At 41.3% G+C, this 24,871-nt stretch overlaps 1 protein-coding gene across 3 annotated transcripts; it reads right to left on the bottom strand.

Moving 5' to 3' along the window:
- Window positions 1–24,846, bottom strand: Enkur (enkurin, TRPC channel interacting protein). 3 transcript variants are annotated; one of them, XM_057787893.1, is made up of 5 exons: window positions 21,772–21,834; window positions 15,422–15,567; window positions 13,333–13,556; window positions 8,572–8,718; window positions 1–417 (listed from the first exon to the last, which is right to left on the bottom strand). In XM_057787893.1, the coding sequence occupies exons 2-5, from the start codon at window positions 15,528–15,530 to the stop codon at window positions 244–246; spliced, it is 654 nt and encodes a 217-aa protein (XP_057643876.1). In that variant the 5' UTR covers window positions 15,531–15,567; window positions 21,772–21,834; the 3' UTR covers window positions 1–243. The 3 variants fall into 3 exon arrangements, with proteins under 3 accessions (XP_057643876.1, XP_057643875.1, XP_057643873.1); XM_057787892.1 differs by lacking the exon at window positions 21,772–21,834 and adding an exon at window positions 21,649–21,729; XM_057787890.1 differs by lacking the exon at window positions 21,772–21,834 and adding an exon at window positions 24,621–24,846 and having other exon boundaries at window positions 2–417.
- Between the last annotated feature and the right edge of the window lie 25 nt (window positions 24,847–24,871).

Genomic DNA, 24,871 nt, shown 5'->3' with positions numbered 1-24,871 from the left:
GGAGTGACATCACAGAACGCAGACGGAGGCTGCGGCTTCCAGCTTTGTTCATAAGTAGAACCGTGACATTGGAGGAGAAAAATTTCTCTAGGACAGTGAATAATTCAGCTATTCTTTCAACATTGCCTACAGTTTTAGTGAAAACTTTCTATTCTCTTCACGGCCCTCTTTGAAAGCAGGGGTTTATTATGACATCGTCCATGGTCCTCGCTTCCTTCTTCTGTTCCTGTCCCGCGATGCCCCTCACTTGTTGGCAATGTAGATGATCTTGTGCTTCTCGATGACGCTGATGTCATGCTCCAGCTGCTTCATCTCTTCTTCCAGCTTCTGCTTGCGAATCTTCTTCGGGATGGAATCTATGAAGACCGAGAGGGACTGGAACTCTTTGTGCACCAATTCCCAGTTCTTCTTCAGCCCCTGCAAATGGTAGAGAAGCCTTGAAATAATACGGACACCACAAAAGGAAGTGATGAGAAAGTGTGCCGGTAACCAAGAGCAAGTAGGTGGAAGCAGCTTTAGAAATGGTAACATGTTGGTCCAGGACTTGGCCACAGTAGCAGAAGACACGCACAGAAGCCAAGCCCTGTCCTCTGTGGTCTGCTCCATCCCTGCTGGGAGTGTTTACTTGCTTTACTGTCACTGTGGCTGTCACTTGTTTTCAGCATCTCATATGTAAGTGCAGAGTGGAACCAAGCTCATGGCAGATGTTTTGGTCAAAACCAACTATCTGAAAATTGATAGTCAAAGCTGGTTTTGGAAAATATTTTTCAAAAATTTATTTGAAAAGCTTTACTTCCTAATGCATGTTTATATATTTGTGTACACATGTGTATTTATGAGTGTGCATGGCCATGTGTGTACAAGTCAGTGAGGCTGGAAACAATCTCATGTGTCATCTTTAGGACCACTCCTGTACTTTTTTCAGGCAGGGTCTCTCATGGGCCTGGGGCTCATTGTTTAGACCCTGGAATCTACCTGTTTCTTCCTGACTACTGCTTGGTTCATAGCCATGTCACCATGCCTGGCATTCAATATGGGCTCTGGAACTCAAGCTCAGGTCCCCGTGTTCACAAAGAAAGCACTTTCTCGACCGTACCGCCCCACTCCCTAATTTCACCTTCCTGCCCAGAATTTTCTGTTTTATCTGTAGTCTTCAACACAGAAGCCACACCAGTAGCCTGGGTGTTTGACTGGCATATCATATTTTATTTGACAAAATGTTATTGTAAGAAAAAATTTCAATTTTACAATGACCTTTTATATATCTTTTCAATATATTATGAAGAATAAGTCATCTTCCACATAGTCAGGGGGCCCATCCTTCCTGTTACTGTATTCTAGACATGGCTGGAATATCATTAAACATAGAACACATGCTAATTCAATAACATGGTTCATGTTTTATGGGCTCTAAAATCAACAGATTCAAATTAAGGACCTCTTAGGAGCTATAAATGCCATTTCCATCTCTGCCTCGTTTCATTTCTCATCACAGTGCACCAGGGGGCCCCCACTGACAACATGCTCTTAAGCTACGGATGGAATTCATCCAGTGAGGTTTATAAACTAGCGCCGCTTCTTTGTCGTTGTGAGATCATAGATAATTTTATTTACACACATGACAAGAAGAGGCCAGGAGCTGGTGGCTCATCCAGCCTAGCTGGATTGGGAAACTTTAGGTTCAGCGAGAGATCCTTTCTCAAAGAATATGGTAGACCGTGAAAGAAGTCACCCCACATTGACCTCTGATCTCCACACCTATACATGCATGAACACACATGCATACACACGCATATGCTCTCATACACACGCACATGCTTGCATACACACACACACACACAAGTGCAGACTCACCCACACTAAGAAAACACAGGCTCCATTTTAGAGACAAAAAGAGCTTTGTAAATTCACAAAACAAGTAAAAGGATGTCCCAAAGGGGCGGAGAAAATGACAATTGCCTCAAGAATAAGGAGAAAGCCAAGTTGGGGCATTTCTGAAAGGTGAGCTACGCAGGAGACAGGCAGTTTCATCACTGGGACAAGCCCGAAGCAGTGTTCACAAGCTGCAATTCCAGCTGTGGATTTTGGTGAGACAGTGAGAAATCCCACAGTGTCATACAGGGTGACTCAGGGAGCCAGTTAGCATCTTGAGCAATAATCTATTAAAAACCAAGCTTCCTTGAGGCTTCAGCTTGGCCTGCCACAGCCCCAGGGTGTGGGAAGACTCTGGAGACGGAAGTGGAAAGCAGCAGGCTGAATGTTGACAAGTCCAGGCTGTAGGTGACAGGAAGCTGGGCAAGGAAGTGCATGGGGAAGGATAATCTGACCCTGGAGACCGGGAACAGATCTCCTCGACACAGCGTAGTCCTGCAGTCAGATTGCTCTTAGTGTGAACCACCTCTGGAGCACGAATTCTGACCTTCACGGCCAGAGAGCCCAGAAACCTGACATTCCAGGCATGGCTGATACATCTGCATCTCTCTCCGAGATGGCAGAAGTTCTCTAGAGTTTTTGTGAGGATGAAGACCTTTTCTGCTTGACCAGAGCTCAGTGCTGCAGCTCCTTCTCACAATCCCAAGGCAGATAGAAGATGGCCCACATTCTAGAGTCATCTCTGGCTAGAGCAGTAGCCACCCCAGGGATACAATCCACGGTGTATCTGCAGGGTGAGACCTGCCAAGCCCATAGGATGAAAAACTACCTGTGGTCAGCAGAGATTGCTGGTAAGGAAAGGAAACCTGCCAAAGTGAAGACAGACCTGGTGAACATCTGTAGTTTTTCAATAGAGATTTAGCATCAGTATAAAGCTGGGGAGGGATGGGAGTCCACTAGTTTAACTGAGCCTGCCTCCACCTCTGAACATAGAAGTGTCAGTTTTCAATTTTCAAGGGCCTTGAGTAGTCAAAATCATCCTTATCAGAAAGAGCAATGTTGGAGGAATCTCAATACCTGATCTCAGATTATGTTACAGAGCTATAGTAACAAAACCAGCATGGTACCGGCATGAAAATAGAAATGCACACTGATGGGATAGAATAGAGTATCTACAAATAAATCCAGAGATATAACCACCTAATTCTTGGTTAAGGTGTCTAAAAATATACATTAAAAAGAGACAGTTCCTTTAAAATATAATACTGAGAAAATAAAATTTCCATGTGTAGAGAATGAAACTGCTCACACAATGCTACAACCAATTCAAAAACGGGCCAGAGAGATCTTAACGTAAGATTTGAAGCTTTGAAATGACTGGAGAAAAATACAGAAAAATACTTGAAATCACCAGCAGAGTGAAGGGCTTTTTCTAAAACACAGGAAATGACTCCCCAAATTAACAAACAATATAACACAAAATTAAAGGGCTTCTTCAGGGTCTGGAGCGAGGACTCTTCTAGAAGACCACAGTTTGATTTACAGCCCCCACATGGTATTTCATAACCATCTAACTCCAGTTCCAGGGGATTCAACAACTTGTCTGGTCATGGTGGGCACCAGACATCTATGAGCTGTGCGCGCGTGCGCGCGCGCGCACACACACACACACACACACACACACACTGCAGGTAAAACACCCATACATGCAAGATAAATTTAAAATGTATGAAAAGTTTCTTCATGGCAAAGGAAACAATCATCAGAGTGAAGAGATTGTCTTCAGAATGCGGAACAAAAACAATCACAAATCAACCAGTACTTTGGCTAAGAAACTGAACAAATAGTTCTCAAAGGAAGAAATACAAACGCTAGCCAATAAATATCTTAAAAATGTTCAATATCCTTAGCCACCAAGGAAATTCAAATTAAAACTTCTTTGAGATCCCACCTCACCCTTGTTGGATGGATCAAAATCATGAATGACAACAGAGACTGGTGAGGATGTGGGGAGAGGAGCCCTTACAGCTGCTGGAGGACGATGAACCGGGTACGGCCACTATGAAATTCCATAGGACTTTCTCTAAAAATAGACACACCGCATCCTAGCTACATCACTCCTGGTTAAGTACCAGCCAGACTCATAACCAACATACTGGAGAGATCCTGGCATTTCCATGTTTATTTATGCAGCATTCACAAGAGGTAGGAAAGGAAACAAACCCAGATCTCTGTCAACAGACCAGATGATAAGGAAAATGAGTAAGGGTGCACAACATGTGTGTCAGGCCTTAAGAAACAAAAGCATTCCATTTGCAGGAAAGGATAACACTCAAAAATAGCGATTTTAAGGGAAATAGTACAGACTCTTGGGGACAAATATTATATTTTCTCCCTCATAAAGAGAACATAAAGATAAAATCCTAATGTGTGTGTGCATGTGTGTGTGTCATATGATCAGAGAGAAGTCTTGAGCGGGGAGGAGGAAATCTTAGATGGAACCATGCGACATGAAAGCAGAGAAAGGGCTATTTGTGAGGAAAGGGATTGGCCAGAGCAGGCCAGCGTATGGTCGGTTAGGGAAGGGGAACAAGCTAGGACAGAGTGTCAAGCCATATATGTGTGAAATGTATACTGAACCCCATCACTGATGCTAATTTTTAAACTGGTAACTGTCTTAGTTAGGGTTCCTATCACTGGGAAGAGACACCATGACCACGGCAACTCTTATAAAGGAAAACATTTAATTGAGGTGGTGGCTCCCAGTTTCAGAGGTTCAGTCCGTCATCGTCATGGCAGGGAGTGTTCCAGTGTGCAGGCAAACACGGTACCTGAGAAGGAGCTGTTTAATGTTGATAAGCAGGCAACAGGAAGCACGCTGAAAAACTGGGCAGTATCTTGAGCACAGGGGATCTCAAGTCCTCCTTCTGCCACCCCACAGTGACACACCTCCTCCAACAAGACCACACCTCCTAATAGTGCCACTCCCTATGATATTATGGGGGCCAATTACATTCAAACTACCACAGTAACAAAAAGACAAGGAAACAGAAAGGGAAAGAGATCAGTAGGAGGGAGAGGAGACAGGAGAAGGCAACGAAGGGTTTGATATAATCAAAGCACATTAAGTGTGTACATGAAAAATGTCACAGTGATCCACACTAATTTGTGTAATTCATGCTAAGCAAAACAAGTGGGGAAAAGAGGGTTTGAAGTATTTTATATAACAAGGACATCGCAGTGAATAGAATCCTTTGGGGGACAATAGAGTTTCAGTGACTTAATTCTGTATTTAGGTAAAGCAATGAAAAGATAGGATACACTACATAAGATACATTGGTTGGGGAAATGGAACAGGTGATTTGGGCCTTTGTTGAGTCAGATTAAACCAGAGATCTGGGATGGTGAAAGGTAGAGGCCATTGTCGCCCAGGTTTAACTCTCTCAAGAGGGAGATGGGTCAGTGCCGCTTTTAATAGCATATGAGACGCATCCTGAAGAGACGTTCTCAGAGGGACTCTGCTTCCCTCTGGTCCTTCATTACGCAACCCGAACATGTTTCCACAGTGCACCACAGGGTGCCTACCTCTGAGAGAAAATGTACACATTTATACACTTTCAAATATCAAAGGGTTTCCAAGTGAGCTGGGGAATATTTTCACATTACTTGCTGTCCCAGAAGCACATTTTTTCCTGTGGCTTTCTTTCTGAAAGATAGCTTGCTCTTAACTCTGAGAACGTACAGCAGTGTTTGGATCAAAGCCAACAGCTAGGGATGGAAACTCAATAGAATTTTGTATCACGTTGATGCAGCCTCCGCAATTTTAAAACCTTTTATTTTTGTTTATCTTATAAAATAGTCTTTTATCCATTGTAGCAATAGACATTTCTCCTTTTTTTTATTTTTCTTTCTCCTATTTTTGTACTGGAATAATATTGTTCATGATGTAAAAATTCAGAGTGCAAGCCATGATCCATAAGAAAAGCCTTCTGATCCCTGTCTCTGGACCCCCTGGTTCCCAAAGACTCTCCACCTCCCCGCCCTGCCTTGTGACACAGCTAGGGTCCAGCTGATTCTGTGGGTCTCCTGTTTTTTGTTCTTCTGTCTTCCGAGTTTAAAGCAGCTCTGGTGGGAGGAGGAGAGGTTGGGCCTCTACACCTTGCCTTCTGCACTTGTGCACACAGGTCAGCTGTGTTTACCTGTGCTGGGAGGTCTCTCAAGCACATTAAGTTCTGAGAACACTGACGGTCCTTTGTCCCCATCCCTCACTTTTCTCATACCTGTACCTGGTGCTGAACCTCCATGTCCCTAGTATTGGAGGTCTTAGAGCCTTGCTGATTTCCTTCACTGGACTTCACTTCTAATACAGTTCTTTCTAAAGCTTCCTTCACAAACCAAGATGAATCTGCCTTGTGTGTGTGTGTTAGCTGTGACTTTAGTCCTGATGATATGTGACCAAAGGCAAGTACAGCTAGAGTTAGAGCTCACGAGAGTAAGGACTGTGCTTATCCTGTGTGTTATCCTCCTGCCCCTAAACACACAGATGTCCATAAACGAAGGACCGGAGGAGCGCACACATGAATCAGCACACATGAATGAACTCTGCTCGTCTGTAAAATGAGGTGTTTGGGATCATCAGACGAGACGGTCCCTCCTAGGTGTAGTAGACTGTGACTTTTATGAAGATGAGCTCAGGGCATACACCTGCAGTGCCACAGAACCCTGCATCCTTGAAATGGGTGGGAAGAAAGGTCCGGGCTGGTCTGAAGGACAGCAGTTGGCTCTGTAACTGGGTAACTATGCACCGGCTAGGGAGTGGGGCATTCTGAAAAGGAGTCACAATTTTGCCATTGCTGCACCAAGAGAGGTTCTGGGGTGACCAGAAGAGGAAATCTAAGGTTTCTCCACTACATCCACAAGGCACAGGAGGGAAGAACCTTTGCAATCTCTAAGGAAGACCTTCCTTGTTACCGTTTTCCAGCATCACGCAGGTAAATTGACCTGGCTTTTGCAGAGGTGCGTGCTTCCTGAAGTGCTAAAAGCCTAGCTTCTCCAGGTGACCGGCCTGCCATCGCCCCTCCCCCTCTTCCAGCACTGTGGCCATACCTCCTCAACACAGGCGCCCCTGTTCTCTAGCCCCACCTGGTGTCTGGGTGTTTCTCACTCTGCACTCTGGGGCTTCACTTAAGATCTCTCTCTTTTGGAGCTGACTATCACCTTGGGACGTCCTTAATATCCACAAATCCACAAACCCACAAACCCACATTCCTGTCTGCCCAGCCACCCATCAAACTATAGCACTCTCTATAACAAAAAATTATCTTTTACCTTTGGTGCTATCTTCACTGCTCAGGCTAATACTGTGTACAAAATAGATATCTAATGACATTTTATTGGTGATTATGATGCCATCAATTAAATGTTAAGAATATGAAATGACATATAACCCATTTTCAACAGAAATTAATGAAAGAGATTTTTTTTATGGTGTGCATGTGTATGGACGTGTGTGCTATGATGACTGTGTGGATGTCACAGGACAACCTCAGGTATTGTTCCTCGCCTTCTACCTTGTTTGAGACAGGGCCTCTTGTATGCACCAGGCTAACCGCCCATGAGCTTCTTTCTCATGAAGCGATGCCTTCCATGTGAGCACGGGAGCCTGGGGATTACAGGTATGCACCATCACACTCCACTTTTTATGTACCCACGTTTGTCAGACAAACTCTTTTTTTCTGGACCATCTCCTCTTGTTTTGTGAAGTCACTGGATACTGTTTGGTAGGAAACTTTCAAATAAACATTAAAAGGAATCACTTCTTTTTTTTTTTTTTTTTTTTTTTTTTTTTTTTTTTTTTTTTTTTTTTTTTGCTTTTTCCAGACAGAGTTTCTCTGAGGGACACTTCTTTAAGGGACAGCATGATGGCAGAGGAGGACGAGCAGGTGCTTAATGAATGCCCTGCGCAAATGACAGTGCCATGCCCTGCTCGTCTCGGTGCCTCACACTCAGACAGACCTCTCCCATAAAACTACAGTGGACGCCGGGCGGTGGTGGTGCATGCCTTTAATCCCATCACTCAGGAGGCAGAGACAGGCAGATCTTTGTGAGTTCGAGGCCAGCCTGGTCTACAAGAGCTAGTTCCAGGACAGGCTCTGTAGCTACAGAGAAACCCTGTCTCGAAAAACCAAAAAAAAAAAAAAAAAAAAAAAAAACCAAAAAAAAACCAACAAAAAAAACTACAGTGGACATTGTCTTATGCCCCTTTATTCAAAATAGAAGGAACATATATAAAATCTAACACCCATTTAGTTAATAATTTGGAAAGTTGAATCATTGGAATGAAAAAAATGTGGATGTGGATAGCTTCAATTATTCTAGAGCTCCATCTAGTGAAAAATACCTCATCTATGAGATTTTAAAAATAAATTTACTGAATTAAAGTGATTATTTTCTCACTTTTTAAAGTATCAGCTTGTTGTAGGAGAAAATGGGCTTCCTTACAACTGATACCAAATTAGAAATAAAGTATTTTACGAATCCCTGCACTACAGGTTTTTTTCTTTTTCCAATGAGTCGACTCTGCTCTGTGCACTTGTGCTGGACCCCAAGGGACACTTCTGACTGAAGTCAAAGCCTTGGCTTCAGTGAAGGAGCCGATGAAGGCTAGAGGGTCAGAGAGCAGTGACTCCAGAGGCTCACCTGCAGAACCGCCTCCCTTTCTTCATCAGAAAGTCTCTTCATAGCTGCTTTCTTAAGGTTCTCCTGGACGTAGTTATCATACTCTTCTTGGGCTTTCTTGACATCCTCATTCCGCTTGCAGATGTACTCAGGCGTGACACCGTAATCCTGGGAGGAATTTTCGGAAAAAACTAATCAGCATCCTGTGTGCAGTCTTCTCTGTGTGAGCATAGCAATGAAGGACTCGCGAGCAAGCAATTTTACTGTCTTAAATATATATATATATAAAGATCCAACAAACAAAACCTCTGAAAATTGACAAAATCCCTCAATTTCCTTCTCCTATCCTCCACCCTCCCCTTCCCGCAAGTTAGAGCTGGTTCATCCCAGTCACTTCAAATGCTGATGCCGGACCAGAAAGCTGGCTCAGTGGGTAAAGGTGTTTGCCCAAGTCTGATGATCTGATTTCAATCCCTGGACCCACATGGTGGAGGCAAGTTGTCCCCTGACCTTCATATATGTGCACATGTGCGTGCGCGCGTGCGCACGCACACACACAGAACAGAGATCTTGTAGCAGTTTATTTTGTTTCTCTTCAGAGTTTCACCAGTGTCTGTTCTTAAGCTCTAGACCTGAGGGTGGCAGCTCCTTTGGTTAAATGTCCCTTTCTTAAGTGCTGCCTAAGATCAGCAGGCAACACAGATATTTACACTATAATTCATAACGGCAACAAAATTACAGTTAAAAAGTAGCAACAAAAATAACTCTATGGTTGGGTCACCATAACATGAGGAACTGTATTAAAGAGTCTCAGCATTAGGAAGGTTGAGAACCACTGGTCTATACTAGTTTTTAGACATAGTAACCAAGCCAGGCCTTGAACACTCGATGTAGACCAGAATGGCCTCCAATTTACAGATATCTACCTGCCTCATTTTCCTGAGTGCTGAGACTCACATCACCACACCAGCAAGTTTACTTTTAGGGGTTGGCTTTTCTAGGGCTTGGGAGAAGGCTCAGTGGTTAGGAGCATTTACTGTCTTTGCAGAGGACCTGAGCTCTGTCGCCAGCACACACTCAGCTGTACAGAACCATTTAGGCCAAAGGATTTGCTGTCCCCTCCCTCCTGTAGTGCCTGTGTTCACATACATAAGAACACACATGCATACAGAGTTTACAAAAACAAGCCTTTAAGGAAAACGCAGTTGGCTTTTCTTTCCCATATTTTATGTAAATCACTTTTACCTGAAACTCATATCTCAGAAGTCTCTTTTTTAATAATCTGGTTAAATAAAAGGAGACAAACCTTTATAAACCATAAGAACAAACCCTTAATGGTCCCATGCATAACAATTTTATGGGAAGTTTGGCTCAGCCCCCTATGGTTGTTTTGGAAAGGCAAGCTGCGTTTTCAGGTTCCTGAGCTACTTACAGGGACTGGTGGTGAGGCCATCAACTGAGGTTCTTTCAAATTAGTGAACACATTGTCACTATCTAGAGAAACATGATTTCTCTGTGTTCAGTTCTCAAATAATATTTGAGAATTTATTGAGTGCTAAAATAATAGTGAATAGAAAAGCAAAGTTTCTTTCCCCATTGAATTCTTCTTCTTGTGTAGAAAGATGTGTTCAATCAACCTCAAAGAAAGGACGTTTAAAATTCTGTACCTGGGTATGGAGAGATGGCTCAGAAGTTAAGAGTACTGGCTGTATTTATAGAGAATCCGAGTTCTCTTCCCAGCACTCACCTTGTGGCCTATAGCCATCTGTAACTCCAGTTTCAGGGGACCTAATAACCTCTTCTGGCCTCCATGGGCACCAGGCACACACATGGTGCACAGAGATACATGCAGGCAAATTACTCATATGCATAAAAATTAATAAATCTAAAAAAGTTTTAACTACATCCGTAGTGAATATGTGCAGACTTTTCCTTGTTATTATTCCCTAAACAGCATCATATACCAGTGACGTACAAAGCATTTGCCCTATATTGGTTATGTTAAGAAATCTAGAGATAAAATAAAGCCTATAACAGGTTATGTATGCTACACACATCCACTAAGCCACTCATAAAAGAGCTCTGAGCATTTGTGGATTTTGGTACCCACAAGGGTTCTGAAAGCAACCCCCCTGTAATACTGAGAGGGGAAAGTATAAAATAACAGGTGTGCATGGTCTGAAGAAAATAATAGCTAAGAAGGTAATGAAGACAGAAGAAACCGAAGATAAAGAAGGCAAGGAGGTGTCTCTGAGGTAGTCAGTGAGGGATCTGGTGGCCATGGAAACCACCTCGAAGTCCTCTTCTCCTTCTGCATGTGAGCTATGGCACATGCAGACCACCCTGCCCTATAATAAAAATACCTTTTTAGAGGTTAGATTATGTTTGGCATAGTATGTTCAGAAAAGGGACCGGTATTACACATTTTAGAAAAGAAAAATCTGGCAAATGAGGAAAAGCATCAGTGATTTTGAGTGGTCCTGCAAGCTAACTGGCTGGAGACTGATGATTCTCATCGCTAATTGTTCTATTATAATGTCTATTCTCTTTGGCGCTTTTATGGGGTGCTGGATATCATCATATGCTTAGTTTATTTAATGTCATTTAATGCTCACTATACCCCTATGATTGATCCAATGGCTTGTCTCAGATCCCAAAGTTAGCAAGTGACAAATTGGAATTCAAAACAATAGCTCACTATTATTGTTATAAACCTCATATGCTCGTTTATCTTTTAATTTTGTCCACAATTTCAAATCACAAATGGCATATACTTCATTTAGAACAAACCACAAAAAAAGGAAAGAGAAAAAAGTCCGCTTGTTTTTCCTCAAATCTTTTTACCTTTACCATCTGGTGCTGGTTAGCTTTGTGTCCATTTGACACAAGCTAGGGTCATCTGGGAGGAGGGAACCTCAATTGAGAAAATTTGAGCCTCCATCAAACTGGCTTCTAAACAAGTCTGTTGGGCATTTTCTGATTAATGGTCGATATGGGAGGGACTACTGTGTTGTTGCCACCCCAGGGCAAGAGGTCCTGGGTTGTATAAAAAAGCAGACTGAGCAAACCATGGAGAGCAAGTCAGTAAGCAGCACCCCTCCATGGTCTCTGCATCGGTTCCTGCCTCCAGGTTCCTGCCTTGAGTTCCTGACTTCCCTTCAAAATGGACTATAAACTGTAAGATTAAACAAACCCTTTCCTCCCTGGATTGGTTTGATCATGAGTCTATCACAGCAATAGAAATCAAAGGAGATGCTACCCACCTCATTTACTAATCATTAACTCCGAATAGTAAAAAGTTGAACAAATCTGTAAATAGCAACACCCTGAAAACAAGTGTGTGCGGCTTTTATGCTTGATAAACACACACACAGGTAGTAGGCTGATCTGGTATCTTTGTGTCTGTGATGGATACTTCAACTTTTTTTTCTGTTCTAAAAGAAAATGTATTGATGTGGACGGCATAAACAGAGATAGCTGGAGAGGAGTTGTCGTGTGCAGTAGTCTCCAACATAACCACCAAAGGAGAGGGAAATTAGGCAATGAGATATCAATAATGGGTTAAAAGTAGCTTGAAGGAGCCAGGAGTCCACTTTTCTCAAAGATGTGACAAGAACCACGAGCACCTTAGATGTGCCTCAAGAGAAAGAAGCATCCTGAGAAGTCTTAGTAAAGTTCCCAGCATGTGGCCAATGACCAGAAAACAGCTGAGTTCTTTCAGAGGTGATCTTGGCCTGCTGGATGGAGCCGTTTGCAGAGAACGGGTGCTAAGGTCTGAAAGCAGCCTGGAGGCCATTTGCAGATCAGCAGACACCTGGACTCATTCCTCACTACTGAAGTCCCCCTTCCAATCCCCTCCCCTTCCCACTATTTTCTCTTCTCTTCCTCTTTTCTTTTCCCTTTCTCCTCCATATCTCGAGCTCTGTCTCTCTCTTTCCCCTTCCTTCCTTCCTTCCTTCCTTCCTTCCTTCCTTCCTTCCTTCCTTCCTTCCTTCCTTCCTTCTCTTCCTCCCTCCTTCCCTTCTTCCCTCCCTCCCTCCTTCCTTCTTTCCTTCCTTCCTCTTTCTATTCTTCATCTATTTCTGGCCACAACTTACTATTATTTGTTAGTAATATTTAGGGTGTTGAAGCCTCTTTTAGTATGTGTTAACAAACATACTTTTATGCTCTATAAATATATAAATAGGGAAGAATTTGTATAGTTTTCCTTGTAAGCCTTTTGATTTAAAAACCTTTTTAACAATTAACATTTGGCAGATAAAATCATCCCTTTCTGATGAGCACTTTTTCAGACAGAAATCAATGACCCAAATAATTAATCCCTGTTCAGCGCTCTTAATCTTTACCCAAACTCAACTTAAATCAACGTATTTACACTAAAATAGTGATGTGGGCTGTTTTGGAGAGATTGGCAGTTTGGGTGGTTTTGAAGCCTCATCTGCCAAGTTCTCATTCTGCTCCCAAGTTGAATGGCTGCATCCCAAGACCTCCTGAAAGGTGGGTTCCTCAGGATTTACAGTAGTGGCTGCATTTAGTGACCTTTTTACCTTACCGATATTAATAGCTTTTAGAGAATGTCTGCTGTAGTTATTAAATACACTAGTAACTGAAATTGAGGAAGACAGCATTCTTGTTTTAGATGTGAACCCCACACAGACCGCAGAGCGGTGGGAATGCGCAGGCCTCATGGTCTGTCCAGGGAGCGCACTGTGTACCTATCTCATAGAGACCCCCTGCAGGACTTTGGAATCTCTGATCTCTCGCTTACAGATCAAGGACTACCTTTTTGTTGATGTATTTGGGGAATAGTCCGGAAGTCTCAAGATCATGCTTGTCTCCAGTTCTTTTGTCAACATAAATTGGCTTGGGCTTTTTGGCCACGCCCATGATGACGTCAGCTACATTTGTGTTTATGAAGTTTTTTCCACTTTGTATTCCCATGACTGGATGATCGGTCCTCAAGGGCACTGGAGGCTTCTTGGGAACACATCTATTAAACTTTTTTTCTGTTAAATATAACATTTTATTGTTAATGTTTGAAAATAAACATTGTTACTCAACACTATTTAGGACATCCAGTTATTTACCACTGGTATTGCAGTCTCACTAATGTTATATGCAAATATTTAAAATAAAAAATTATTATTCTGTGTACATCAAATATGTATTGCCTTTCATTTGTCAATTATACCTCAACTGTAAATAGTCAAAATATAAAATTAAATGCAACGTGATCAATTTTATGTTGAAAAACAGTATAAAAGAGTAGGAGGGTAATAATGATAGATCACTACTATATTTCTGATGGATATATAAAGACTACAACACATACTCAGTTTTCCCATTTAAAATAAGTTTATATATAAATAGATCATTTTCAGCGTGCTGTCGATATTTATTTTTTTTTAAGAAAAAACTCTAACAAAGCCATTAAATAAATTAACAAAACGATGTTGGCAGCCCAATGATCTGTGGATATTTTCACAGAAACCATTACAATGAGTAATTGCTGTGTATTAAACATGCAGTTTTACAGGTTACCAATCTGACCAAGATTGCCTACTCCTCCCTTCCTCGTGTGTCCCACCGTCCTAAAGGAACAGTCATCAAACATATCTTTGGTCTCTAGTGCACACAGTCCTGATAGCAGCAGATGGAACTGTTTCGTTTAACACAGCCTTTTCAGTGTAACAGTTCCAACACGCCATTTTGATACAGCCACATCAGCATGGTTGTCTATTCTAAGTGACAGGTAATCGAAGTGCATTTCTAAGAACTAAGGCAGCTGCTCTCTCATCAGGACCTTACTCCAATCCTAACTGTACCATGGTTACTAAGGTCTGGTTTCTATTTACTTCTGCATTAGCTGACTTTGTCTTCTTAGTGATGCTGTGGGGGACATTCATCAGCGAAGACTGCTCACACATGGTTTAAGCCATTAGAAAGTCTTTATTAACCAGCCAGTGACTACACCGGGTGTTTGGGATCTCAGCACTGAGCCTTTCTCAGGGTGAGCTGTTAAGCACAAAAGGTAAGTTAGTACATTTAGAGACTTTTCAGAACGATGGACTTTGATGGATTAGGTCTTTGTTTTAGTTTTGCCTGGCGGTGCTGTCTCCATGCTGAGTTTTACAGTCTGAATGGTGACTCCACCATGGAGTCAGTTGTGCTAAGGTCTGGGAGCCTGCTAAGGCCTGGTGTCCTGTTACAAGTTAAATTATATTACTTCTATTTTCAAAGGGAAATATGTAATTACTATTAAAAGTCTATGGGTTGGATTAATCTTTTCTTGGGGCTGACATTTCTTTCCAGAATTTATATATTGAACCCATAGACCCAGTACCTTAGGATGTGAATGTTACTTGGGAGTAAGGTCTTTAAAGGTAATTTAGATAAAGAAGTTATTAGAGTGGTCCCTAATTCAATCGAATATTGGTTCAACAACTGGTAATGACCATTGTAATTTCTTTCACTTAATAAAAACGACTGGAGTCCAGATGAGGGGCAACCTTGCTCATCAATCAGACACCGTACCTGGGCTGCCGACCTGTCTGGTAAACACTTACAATTAAAGATACAAGCCAGGAGAAAGCAATGAAGTTCAGGGTGTTGGAGGGGAGGCTTCTTGGATAGGCCAAGAAGTAGCTCAAGATGCTTGCCTCACCAGGAGTCCGTGCGGAGCCGGCACCACCCTCTGCGCTCAGCTTACTCTTCCACTCGCTCTTTCTCCAAGTCGCCCAAGCCCCATTCCCTGGGAGGTAAAGTTACTGCTGCCTGTGTATATTTAATGCTTGTTGATGGTAAAATAACGGGGTAACTAAATCACCTGCCAATAATTCTAACATTTAACACAGTAAGTGATTAAACCTACTAGGCGGTAGGGTTTTTTCCTTTGAGTGTTTCTTTAGAAAATCCTTTGGGGAAGGTACGTCAACTTTCGCGGGCCCCATAGTTTTCATTGCAGTTTTGAATTTCTTCATGTCATCTTTTACAGCTGGTCTAAACACTGATGTATACCTGAAATTAAAAAATTAAAGTTGTAGCATTTACATTTCTAGTGCAAAATACTTAAAGCTAACAGGCGTACATTTCTGATTGATAACGGAGATTGGGCATAAAGCCTTAATGGTCTGACTCCACCCACCACACTTATGAACTACAGGCTGCAGGAGGTACGGGGCAAAGGTGTTCATTTATTTCCGGCATCGACTGGGATATCTCTCACTGCTGTCCTTAGTGATGTGTGTCTCTCCACCCCAAAGCCCCAGCCACTCAGTCTTGCCAGCAGTTGAATCATCTTCTCAATGAACCCACATTCGCTGTTTTTCTCTAATGCTCACTCGTGTTTCCCCCTTCAGTGATTTCTTCGCTGCTTTTTAATATTTAGTCCCCTTGTTTTACATGTACTTATTAAAAAGTTTATTAAGATGTAAATATATTTGGTTTTTAACTTTTAGGACTTTCTGCGTATTAAAGCTATAAATTTTCCTCTAAGCACTGCCTTGGCTGCATCCCAAACATTTGAAAGGGCATCGTTTACCAGACTTGGAGGCACACACCTTTAATCTCAGAACCTGGGAGGTAGAGGCAGGAAAATATGAGTTAGAAGCTAGCCTGGTTTACCAAATGTGTTCCAGGACAGCCAGGGCTTCACAGAGAAACTCTGTCTCAGAGAAAATAAAAATTTGAAAAAATGGAAAGGAAGGAAGGAAGAAAGAAAGGAAAGACATCTTCCATTTTCATGCAGCCCTAAATGCCTTTTATATCGTCTTCCTTTAGAAGTATGCTCGTATGTGTTTGCTCTGCTTTCATAGATGCAGGCTTCCCAATACCTTTTCACCGACTTCTAATTTAGTTCCACTGTAGCCGAGGAGTATACTTGGTGTGACTTCAGTCACTGGAACTAGATACTGCTGCATCTGTATACACTGGAGCGGTTGCGGCCTAGACCAAGCACAGCGAGCCTCACAACTGCATTCCCCGTGACTGGAGAATGGCCTCCCTATCTCAGGGAGAGGTCGTCCTTCTCTTTCCAGTACATGGCTTGAAGAAGGACACACGCAAGGTGGTGAGGAGGGGACACCTGCCCAAGCCAGTTAGATCACTGAATCAGCTGGTTCTTGTACTTGATGTTTTTGTTGTTAGAGGGATGCTTTCATAGACTACATAGAAATTTTAGCCAATCACCGCTTTTACTGTGTATGTCTGTGCCATTTGATTTTAATGTGCCTTTTAGTCTATATTCGTGGGCTGATGAGATGGCACAGCAGGTTAAGAGACTTGTCAGGAAGGTTTTGATCCTTGGGACCACGTCATAGAAAGAGAGACTGATTCCTGCAGATTAAAGGTATGCATCACCATGTCTGACTTACAGGCTGACTGACATTGTCCTTAGCTCGCAATGCTCTGTTTTCTTTTCTGCTCTTTATTCCCCACGTCTCATTTGTGCTGCTGTGGTGTCTTCAGATTTGATTTATTTTCTTTGTTAGTGCCTTGGCTGTTGCTGACCCCACCCAATATTTTCATTTTGGACAATCTTCTTCACATCTGAAAGTTAGACTTGTATCTCCCCCCATTTTCATCTCCTCATATCTTATTCCTGCATCCCTCTACCTCTTTGGACATAATGTTTAAAATGTCTGCCTTAAATGCCTTTGACTTGTAATTTTTTTATTTGTGACATTTCTAGCTGTTTAGATTGGCTGCTTTTCTTTTAGGAAATATCTTTTTTTTTTTTTTTTTGGATTTTTCGAGACAGGGTTTCTCTGTAGCTTTTGGTTCCTGTCCTGGAACTAGCTCTTGTAGACCAGGCTGGCCTCGAACTCACAGAGATCCACCTGCCTCTGCCTCCCGAGTGCTGGGATTAAAGGCGTGCGCCACCACTGCCCGGCTAGGATATATCTTATATTTTCCTGTTTCTTTCCATGCCTGTACATTTTTGTTATTTTTGTTTGTTTAATACAGGGCCTCTCTACATAGCTCTGTCGGTCTTAGAACTCACTTTGAAGATTAGGCTGACCTTGAATTTACAGAGATCCACCAGCTTCTGCTTTCTAAATGTGGGTATTTAAGGCATACAACACCATGCCTGACTTGCCTGTACGTGTTTTATTGGATGCCAAGTAACGCAAATTTTATAGTGTTGATTCCTGACTTCTGTCTTTTTTTTTTTATTTAACTTTTTTCTTCTTTTATTCTTTAACATTTCTTTAGTTTGAGTCTGGAAGGCAGTTGTCATAGTTGGAAAAATTGGTAATTTTAAGGTTAGATGTCAAGTCTTCAGCTCGGGAGCTTTGCTCCGATTCTGCCCCGTGGCAATGCGCTCTGTGTATAAGGAAACCTCACCACTCTAGCTGTAAGTGGATGAACTTGGAGCTGCTGCTTTCCGAGGGTCATTTTCTTGGTGTTGTATTTCATCACACATACACACTATCAATCAAGGAGTTCAAGGAAACCTCATGTGGGTTTCTGTTCCTGTCTAGGCAGCTCTCTGCGCCACGATGTGAATTATAACTGCTTTGTCTTTCCAGCTCCAATCTGTCCTCATAATTCCGGGATAATCAAGGGCTTTGTTTCCTTTCTCTGGACTGTGGCCAGGAAGTTGTCCCTGGAGTGTCTCTTAGGGCAACTGCAAGCCAGTCTCATTCCTTTAGGGAGGGCTGAGCTGTGTGTCCACTCTCCAGGGTTTGAAATCCTTGGTTCTGTGTGTTTTTAACCTGTCCTAGCTGCTTCTGGTGAGACAACAAACCCTACCCTTGCTGGAGGCAGAAATTAGGCTATCCTATTTTTTGGTTTTAAAATAATTAAAAATAGATTTCTTTTTGTAGAATATTCAATAACTTTAGAAAATTCCGAGGACCTAGTGATGTTATGAAAATTATACATATAATGTCTATCTAAGTTATAAACATATTGAAATCTTTGCACTAATATTGTTGGAAGCAAATACATTAAATATAACTATTTACCTTGGGGATGTAGAATTTAGGGAAATCTGTTTTCTTCCTTGTCTGTTTCTAACTTGGGTTTTTAACTTTGTCACTCTCATGTTTGTATAAATCCACTCTGATCACATCCCCCTTCTCCATGTCAGTTATCCTGCCTTCATCAGTTCATGCTCATGTGGATATACAAGTGGTTTGCAAAAACAAACTGTTTCTATGCTTTTGGGCCTTTCCTTACCTGTGAACTCAGTAGCTGGGAACATTTTGGAAATGAGTGAGTCATAAGACAATTTCAGGAAGCAACCATCAGGCCAAACCTGTGCCTGTAGCTTCTGTGGAAGTAGGCAGAGGTGTCATCATCAAAGACGTGTTTCCTGTTATGTGAAGCAGGGTGTGTCTATAGCCACCTCCTTCTTAGTTTGAAGACTGGTGATTCAGTACTTTTCCCATGTATATGAATCGAAAACATACTCATTGGTTACATAAAGTGCTGGCTGATATTTTATTCTATATTGGTAACATCTTTTGTTTCAAATTAATTCCAAATGAGCAATAATCTTGGCTTCCTTCCCTTCATTTCTCCAATTACACTTCTGGTGTAAGTTCAGTGTCTGTTTATCTATATGAATTGTAACTTTGATTTAGTGTTGTAGTGTTTCTTTTTAATTTCTTCTTCCCCACGATGCACTAACGGACATCAAAATTCTCAACTTTGCTCATATATATTTCTTTCTCTTTTTTTGAGGTTTAGACTATAATGACATATTTTCTCGCTTTCCTTTCTTTCCTCCTAACCATTTCTTGTACTCCTCTTGCTCTTTATCAGATTCGTGGACTATTTTACACTACTTATTGTTTCATGGATATATGTACATGTTTATGTGCAACTTTATTTTTAAAGTATGGTATAGTGTGATACATTTTATATCAGTATATACGAAGCTTATTATTTTATTTATATTTATATTATTATTATTATTGTTTTGTCAAGACAGGGTTTTTCTGTGTATCTCTGGCTGCCCTGGAACTCACTTTTGTTGAAGAATACATTTTAAGGTGTGTTACATTTGTTTATACTGTGGAACATCTGTTTTAGCTATGCAAAAATGTGTTTCACACTTTTATGTTGCATTTGTTTAATTCTGTGAAGCTATTATTCTTTGTCTAAAAATAGCTGATGATGTAATAAGATGACCAACAGTTAGGCAGGAGAAAGAATAGGAAGTGCTGGAAGGCAGAGAGAATAATGGAAGAAGAAATCTGAGGAAAGAAGGAGCAAGAGAACAAGAGGAAGACCCCAGGGCCAGTCACCCAGCTACACAGCAAGCGCGGAGCAAGAAGTAAAGAAAGGGATACTGAAAGACAGAAAATGAAAGTCCAGAGGCTAAAGGTATATGGGTTAATTTAAATTGAGTAAAGCTGGCTAGAAAGAAGCAAAGCTAAGGTCAGGCATTTATAATAAGAATAAGAACAAGCCTCTGTGTGTATTTATTTGGTAGCTGGGCCGCAGCCCCCCAACCCCCCAAAAAGACCAAAGAGCAAAGAGTAAGAATAGTAAGAGTAAAAAATGACCAACAAAGGCCTGGAGAGATGGCTCAGAGGTTAAGAGCACTGGCTGTTGTTTTCTCAGAGGTCCTGAGTTCAATTCCCAGCAACCACATGACAGTTCACAATCATCTAGAATGAGATCTGGTGTCCTCTTCTGGGGTGTAGGCACAATGCAGACAGAAAACTGTATAATAAATAAATAAATAAATAAATAAATAAATAAATAACCAACAACGTTTTGGTGTTCCAACGTGGAGCTGGAGTAAAAGAAAATCCAACTACAGGGCTCTGTCGACCAGGCTGACCTCGAACTCACAGAGCTCTGTCTCTCTCTGCCTGCCATGCTGGGATTAAAGGCATGTGCCACCACCGTCCAGCCATGCTTATTATTTTAAATAGCTACATTTCATTACATGTTTGAAATTATAAGGCTTTACTATAAAGGTTTAGCAGGCAGTTTTATCAGACAACTGAATTTGTTGTCTACTCATTTTAGACTGAACCAGATATGACTTACTTTGAAATTAAAACTGTCATCCTCGATTAAGATATTATAACTTTTTATTGCTAACAATCACCATATAGTGATCCATTCTATAAATTTAAAAGGACACACAAAGAGGTAACATGCTCAAACGTGCTGATAATGTGAAAGAAGCTAAGATTCTCCTTCTACTGAGTGAGATGCCCGAGAAACCCCGGTGTGCAGGGGAAGAGCGCGTGTGCGTTCGCTTTGGATTTTAGATGAATATTAACTCTGGAGCCTGAACTGCGTTAGAAAGTCCTCCAGATTATTTCCTGAGGAGACTGTTTTCACATTTAGTTACATACTGTGTAAGTTCACACACAGGCGTTGAAATGATTTTCAATTCATCCTTTTGATTACATAAAGTATCTAATTTTTCAAAAATAGATGATATTCTACTTCCAGAGTGGTTAGTTATGACAGGTATGCTCTGTATTCACTTTATCACCAGTAATGCAGGGGTGCTTCATGAACGACGTTATAATCTCTCATAAGCTATTGAGAAAAAGCAGTTGACAAATATCAGCGCAGTCACTGTACTCTTCTAGATTCCTGCTGCTGCATACTTGTGGATATTAAACACGTGAAATGGGGCTACTGCCACATGCTGAAAGGATGGTAGTGAAGTCACTGAACTAAACAACATACCTCATAAGGTTTAATTTTGCTTTTGCCTTCTTTTAAAAAGGACTAAGAAAATATTTTAGTGCTTTACATTTCTATTGGACAGTGTTGTCCCAAATACCAGGAAAATATACCCAATTTAAACTACGGAACAGCATACTTTAGTTCAAATTGTTTTCATTAAATTATGCTGGCACTAGGGTCAATATTAGACCATTGAAGCACGGCACATTCCTTGTGGGACTGATGCTGACCCCTGTCCTCATCCCAAGAAGTGTCCTCTGTTCAGGAACCATGGCTCCCGATAAAGAGCGCCATACATCTGCTCAGCAAGAGTTTAACTTTTGCTTGTGACATATGACTTGGAGCACATTTCTTTCTTTGTGGATGACTGACGGCTTTCTGGTAGCTGTGAGTCAAACGCGAGTGAGACAGATACAAGACTTCCAAGCTCACCTTCCACGTTCCTCATCTGTAATGCCACCGCAGTTTTATGCCACCATTTCTCTTCTCTCTGGTAGTCTCATCACAGACAACACTTCTTATTGTACGGGAAGAGAACAGTGTATGGACACTTACCAGTGTCCGATACATGAGACGCTATCAGCAGCAGAGGCGAACACTCTTACGGAAGCAGCTGCACTCCTCCAGTCCCCTTTCTCTCTCTGGGCATGCGCAGACTGAAACAGTTTTGGACCTTGGTGTCCGACTGGTATCAGTCTTACTTAGCTCCTGCCCTTCTTATCTGCCTCGAGTTTCTGGACCCAAGTGTTCTCTTCCGTAAAATTCAAACATACTGATTATCTATAGAGCTGTGGGAACAGATGATGATGGTAAAAAGAGAGTCTGGAGCAGCAGCATGTTGGACATGATTCTTTGGGTAGTACCATTGCAACTCTGTTTCTTCTTACTGGTAGACATGTATATTGAGGTTTTTTGTTTTGTTTTCTGAGACAGGGTTTCTCCTGTGTAGACCTGGTTGTCTTGGAACTTGATCTGTAGACCAGGCTGGCTTTGAATTTAGAGATCTGCCTTCCTCTGCCTCCTGAGTGCTGGAATTAAAGGTGTGCGTCACCATGTCCAGCTCAGTTAAATTTTAAAATTAAATTAATTTAATCCTTTATTTTTACTGAGTCCTGGATAGAATAAAGACACAGGCTTACTCGGTAAAATTTGAATTGTGGTGAATCTAACAACTGATGTCTTAAAATGACTTTTCATATCACAATTTCATATTACAGGTTGTTTGCATAAGAGGGCAAACCTTGTTCTGTAATTGAATAATGTTCTGAACAGGTTCACTTATCTACAAATTTTCTTGGCAGCTCACTTTAACTGGCAGTGTTGGCATGTTTTCTTTCCTCGGTGGTTTGTATGTAGAATTTCAGTGAGGTGTGCCAACAGTTCTTACTGCATGTTATCTACAGAAATGTGGGTGAAAGGTGGTGGTGACTCAGATGAACATGGCAGCTGCAATTTTCCTTGTTGACAAAACCCCACCTGTAATTGCGACCTTCTCTTCATATGTCAGAAAGTGAAAACTGTTGTTTTTGAAATATCTCTTCCACTCTTTTATTTGAAACTTTCATTAGGGTTTTAAATAATATATTACTTGGTGCTTAATCAGCATTTTAATGTTTACATTTCTGTTCAACAAGAAAACTTTTATCTGTGACATGTGGGACATCACAGTGCAGCAAGAGATGAGTCTGAGCCAGTGCTTCAACCCACCGCAAGCTCCCTGGGAGCTCGGATTATTATTATTCAGGGATGTAAACAGGATTTGCACATTTAAAGCTTCTCATGTGATCAAGGCTATTAATGAGAAGGCCAAGGGGAAGAAGTTCGTATTAGTGTAGTGAAGGAACGTGGTGAAGTGTTTGGGCATCATTTTTAAGAAATAAAACAGAAGTCTGCATGTCTGGCATCTTGTCAAAACCCTCTTGCCATTATTGCTGTGAAAACTGACTTCACCTAACAGAATTATTTAGGGCACCTCCTTTATTCCTTCTCATTCTAAGTCCCTTTTTTGTACTTATTTCTTCAGAATAAAACAAAGAAATGTATGCTGTCACTCCAACATGTGCAAGAATACTAGGGCACTGTTATACACAGAGCAGGGGCCGAATGATTACTGCTTTAAAACAACAAAATTCCCAGGTGCAGTAAAACTTTACTATTTAACAGAATGCTAACTAATAAAATAATTTGACATCCAAATTCAGTATTCTGCAGAAGATAGTTTCTTTCACTATGTTACAGAGAGGCAGAAGCTTATCTAGTACAGTATAGGGAAATTTTGGACCAAATTTAGCCATTAGTAATGTGAACCCTGTAAACTCCACAGTGTGTCAGCATTCACATTACTGCCTGACCTCAACCAGATTTTGATAAACAGATGGAAGTATAATATTCGTGACTCCTCTGGTTTAAGCTACTCAGGCTTAAAGCAGAAGGAGCACACTTTGCTGCCACACTCCGAGGAATAAGAAGTTGACCTCAGAGATTCTATTTCACTTATTGTTCAAATCTGAAAACAACTGAAAATTGGCTGAACATCTTCAAAATAATTTGTAAATCTGATTTTTAAAGCCCAGAGGGTTGATTTCTTTTCTTGGTTGTTTGGTTTTAGTGACAAGGTCTGCCTTTGTAGCTCAGGCTAGCCTTGAACTCAGCTTCCTGGGTGCTGATTCTTTTAAAGTAGCTGTTACTTTCATGAGTGAAAATGAGACTGCCCTCTTCTCCCCTCTCAGACTTCAATAGAGTTTAAGAAATAGTTATAGGGCAGCATATCTGGGATATTTATTTTGCGGTTTCCTTTTTGAGATTTGTAGATTTGTAGGGGTCTAACAAATACATTAAAAATTCCCTCAATTATATAATTTGGAATCTCTATCCATCCAACTATATTCCTTCCATTAAACCATAAGATCTGAAAAAAATCCTAGAAAATACTCTCTAGTTCACCATCTTTGCTTAACTAATTCAAGTAAGAAAAAATGAGAATTTAGATAGAGGAGGCGAAGAATACAGAAGGAGAAATCGTGATGGCAAATACAATATGGAATTTAACTTAAACTTAGGCATAGAATTTCTTAAAACTTATTAATAAAACTGATATTTCTCTTTTCAATGACATGAAATTTCTCACTGGACACCACACCACCAAACTGAATCAATAATCACGTATTAGCAGGAGACTAAGGCCATAAAATGACCATTCCACAGCACCCGCCCGCCTTCTCTGAGATTATGAAAAGCTAAACAGACCTGTTCACCTGTTCCTAAGAAGCTGCCACCCAAGGTTACTTCATTAACACAAAAATATATTTTAATTTAAAAAGTCCTACGATATGTAAACCCAGTAAGTCCTTAAAAGGAAGATTTACAGTCTTCCTTTGAACTGGTCACTTTTGCTTACCACATACCTAGGAGGCTGGGGCGGCTCCTTTGAGTCATTGGGTATGAGGTTATAAATACTCTCGGAAGTGCAGGGTGGGTCCATGGCCACCGAGGATTCCTTAACAACTGCTCAACAACAACTACCCACTGTCTCTGCTCCTTTTCTCGCCGCTTTTTAACAAGGAACTAAAATTTCTCTTTCGCATAATAATCTCCCTTTGACCCTTTCATAGCAACTCCTTTTCGGGAAGAACCTATTCTGCTCCTCCAGAGACAG

Source organism: Chionomys nivalis, chromosome 13, assembly GCF_950005125.1.
Source record: "Chionomys nivalis chromosome 13, mChiNiv1.1, whole genome shotgun sequence".
Lineage (NCBI taxonomy): Eukaryota > Metazoa > Chordata > Mammalia > Rodentia > Cricetidae > Chionomys > Chionomys nivalis.
Note: the sequence above shows the minus strand (reverse complement) of the source record. Positions and strands in the feature narration are given on the sequence as shown.